General features: G+C 40.5%; 1 protein-coding gene across 2 annotated transcripts in view; it reads right to left on the reverse strand.

Moving 5' to 3' along the window:
- Nucleotides 1-1,480: 1,480 nt before the first annotated feature.
- Nucleotides 1,481-4,346, reverse strand: part of LOC104955334 (calcium/calmodulin-dependent protein kinase type 1D-like) — an 18,289-nt gene continuing 15,423 nt past the window's right edge. For both annotated transcript variants that reach the window (XM_010782651.1, XM_010782650.1), the window contains 2 exons: nucleotides 2,144-2,275; nucleotides 1,481-1,604 (listed from right to left, as the gene is read on the reverse strand). In XM_010782651.1, the coding sequence (XP_010780953.1) occupies nucleotides 1,526-1,604; nucleotides 2,144-2,275 (211 nt within the window). In that variant the 3' untranslated portion in view covers nucleotides 1,481-1,525. The remainder of the gene's footprint in view (nucleotides 1,605-2,143; nucleotides 2,276-4,346) is intronic.

Here is a 4,346-nt window from a genome sequence, read left to right on the forward strand (position 1 = left end):
GGAGCCCTGACAGGGATTAGAGTGGCAAAGCAACACACACACACACACACACGCACGCACGCACGCACGCACGCACGCACGCACACACGCACGCATACACACACACACACACACACACACACACACACACACACACACACATGGAGAAAAGGAGATCAGCCAGCATGGTTGCATAAGAAGACCATGGCATTCAGACAAAAACAAACACACACACACACACACACACACACACACACACACACACACACACATACACACACGGATTCAGGTCTGGATTTAATGCACAAAAAGTGGAATTACCACCTTATGATTTTATGCCAACAGTTAAATTAACGTACATGTCTGTCCAAAGTGCATTACTTTATCACTTCATCATACATGTAGAGATTTGTAGGACATTTTCATAATGGCCCCAAAAAAAGACCTTTGTAAGGTCACAATGACCTCTGATCAGTCCATCCTTGAGGCAAGGGGACTCTACACTGTCTGTGATACAAAATATACAAGACGAAGACAAGAAAAAAAAAAAAAACCAAGATAGAAACTCAAGGTCACATAAAATGAACACACACACAGAGCCAAAATAGAAGGCTGAGGGATTGTAAAATGACCTCAGTTAAGCTTTTTTAATAAACAATAAATCACCCAAAAGAAAATAGGTCAAAGACTACAGCGCTCAGGCAATATATTAAAGGTGCAATGCGTGAAATAAGATAGAATTTGACCATTCGAAAAATTAACTAGCATATTAACAGAAGATGTTACAGATTACAGATGACTAATGTCCAAGAAAGAACACAAATTGGAACCAAAGAACTGTTCAAACTGAATGGTAAAATTACCAGACCATTTGACCATATTGTCATGATACAATTTCAGCAAAGAACGGTTAATATAAGCAAAGTGAAGAAGTGCCCGGCTGTAGTGCTCACAAACATATCACTTTATTGCCTTTAGACATGTCCTTTCTCAGACATGGTTTGATAACAGCCTTTTCCTCGCCAGATGATGCAATACTATTTGTTCTCAATTTGTTAAAGCCAGTTTCTCTCCAACATGTGCTTTTATTTTGTTCTAACACTACAAATCGATATAAAGCCCGTCAGGATGATCGATATTCATCACAGCGTGGCCTGATTGTCTCCCTTCGGCTGAAGTGATATAAGATAAGCCGTGATGATCGGGCGTGAAGGAAGCACGGTCATTAATGGGATTTTCCAAATTAGACTGATAACAATCAACAAGCATAGTTCCTCAATGACTTTCCTGACTGTAATCGCAATAAATTCAAAAGCGAAATAACAAAGCCAAAAGCTAAAGTTAATGAAGAGGTGCCATAAAGTCACAATTCAGGAAACATTATTATGATATGTTCAAATGTAATCTGAAAGATGTAGTTTCTGCTGAGAAACTTGAATAAATTCAGTTGATTGACTTGAAACCAATGGGTATATGTTGAAGTACATGGGATGGGGTTTTTGTACTCATCAGCTGCTATACGGATCTAATGACATTAAAGATGAACTCACAGCTGCATGATCAGGTAGAGGTGGTCAGGACTCTCATAGATGTCCTCCAGGGCCACGATGTTCTCATGCTTGATCCTGCAATGGAAAAAAGGTGAAATATTTGAGAAAAAGCTGCAACAATTCTTACTTCATACAACATTAATATAACTTAATTACTATTAATCATAATGACTAATCTACAACGTTTTTGCTTTCACATTAACGGGGCCCTGTTATTTGTATTTTTTTGCCTCTAATGTGATATGCTTCATTTTGTTTTTCATATTGCCTGTGCTGGAGCAAATATTTCACTTTTTTGGGAACTTTTGGATTTTAGCCTTTGCTAGCCATTTACACAAAAACCTATAAAACACACTACCGGAAAAGGAAAAAGCATAACTGGTCCTCTTTAAAGTGACAACATTTTTAATTTTCTGCTGTTTTCCATGGTAACAACCCTGTGATTAGGATGTGTTGGAGGGATAGCGTCTGTGTTCAAGCAATACCTTGTGTGTTGGATTGATACAATGAATGTGTGTATATGTATGTGTACCTAAGGGGGCTAGGTTCGCTGAGTTACACGGTTGCCCCGGTAACCAGGAATTAGGAGTGTGTGTTTTTCTAACAGCACTCACTTCCTCAGCACGGCGATCTCGTTCTCGATGCTGCTCTCCTTCCCCTTCAGCGCCTTCTTAGGGATGCACTTCACCGCAAACATCCGGCTCGTCAGTCTCTCCTGGGCCAGGATCACCTCAGAAAATGCTCCTCTGTCGGCACATAAAGAATAAAGTCACGTGACTCACAAACACATTGGTTATTGGACAATACAACCTTCCATCCTAGACTGGTGGCCCTTCTGGTTCTCACATTATATACAATTTCATGAAACACAGTTTGCACTCTTACATAAACCAGCAGGATTTAACAAGGAGCGTCATTTGAAGATATTCTCAAGTAGTAGAAAGGCTATTTGAGGACATGTGTCCTGAAATCATTCAAGACACTTTAAGCAGAAAGTGTTGGTGGTGATTTAGTATTGCATTTACTAGAATCTAACTTTAAACCTTTCGTTTTGTTTGTTGTAATTAGTTGTCAGTGCTATTTCTGTAGCCAGGGTTATTCCAATGTATAAGAAAAACGTGTAACAACAAGGTATAACAACTACTTTACACTGTGTCACACCTGTAAAACCGATAACACTGTGTAACACATGGAACACCATGTTACACAAGTAAGACTGTTTAAAACCGTAATAACGGCAACAACTGTAACAATGTGTAATACCACTGTGTAAGAACAATGTGTTAAAACAATGTGTAGCACAATTTGAAACACTGCTTTGTAATACCACACTGTAACAACTTTGTAACACATTTGTAACACCAATGCAATGACAGTGAATGATGCAGACACAAGTCCAGTAAGTCCCCAGAAAATCCAATAACGTTGTTTTGTTCAGGTGCCAAGGAGGAACTGAACAAAGTAAATAGATCACAACTCGGAAATGGCATTAATGGCGTAGATAAATAGTATTATTTCCTTAAGTGCATAATGCGTAACCACGTCTCAGACAAGATACACCTAAGGAAGAGAACACGAAGTCTCAGATGATGACGCTGTTCAAAGAACTGCAGCATGCCAAGTCCAAGCTCGATTAAGCAGAAGGCATGAAGAAGAACCTGCAGGACCGGTCAGACTAACACACACACACACACACAGCTAGTCACCATATGTAAAAAACAAAAAACAACACTGAAGGGCTTGCTTCCTCCCAATTTCTTTGTGTGTGCTTCATGCCTTAGCAGCAGAGTGCGTAGGCTTAAATAGCACTGTTGCCACAGCAGCAATTAAGTGCCAATTATAGTCTGAATTCTCACTGTGGATGTGAGGATGAGAGAGAGAGAGCATTGAGAGGAAATATCTGTACAGTCTTCTAAACGATTAGAGGGAACATCCACAGAACAGACACATGAAGCAGAATCTGGTTTAAAAAAGCTCCAGACACTGTCATCCAACCCATTGTCCATATGGTGTGAAGAGCGGGCTGCGCTCCAGCAGCAGAGCCTCAACAGATGGGACCTGCATGCAGATCTCTGTAGGACAACATTAAAGATTAACAGAAGAAAAATGAACATGCAGGCTGGGATTACTTCAAATCACTATCTAATGATAATGATACAAAAAGGAGATGACACAGTGGTCTGGATTAATGTCAACAACATGCTAAGATCTGATAAACAGAACATGATTCACTATTATTCAGAGCGACCCAGAACAAGACACTGAATATCTCCGGCGTGCGGACAAGACAAATTGTCATCTGAAGAACTTGCTTGGATTTTGGCAATATCAGAATGGCAAAAAATGCTAACAATAACAATGCTAACCAGCTCCATTAGTATGTTTAAAGGTCCCCCATTATACTGTTTTTCATCAATATATTATAGGTCTCAGATATATACAAAACATGTCTCTGAAGTGTTTGGCTCCAAATACCAAACAGATCATGCATTGTAGCATCCCATAATCCCCTCTGTTTCAGCCCTGTTTCAAAAGTGCTGATTCTCTGTCTGTTACTTTAAGGTCCTTAGACACCAAGCCGATTTCCGGTGTCGATGAGCGTCGTGTCGCCCTACTCAGATTGGTGTGTCTTGGTGTGTCCTGCCCCGTCGGGTCTTTTCGATCGTGCCGACACCTTCCGTCGCCAATTCAACATTTTGAATCGGGAGGCTGTCGGCTAAAGGCCGTCGGCCAAAGAAATCACTCTGATTGGCTGTTCAGCTTAGCGAATCAGTGCATGAGAAGCGAAACGGAAGTGAGGGGCCCAAACAAACTATT

The sequence above is a fragment of the Notothenia coriiceps genome, unplaced genomic scaffold (genome assembly GCF_000735185.1).
Source record: "Notothenia coriiceps isolate Sejong01 unplaced genomic scaffold, NC01 NC01_scaffold00024667, whole genome shotgun sequence".
Taxonomy (NCBI): domain Eukaryota; kingdom Metazoa; phylum Chordata; class Actinopteri; order Perciformes; family Nototheniidae; genus Notothenia; species Notothenia coriiceps.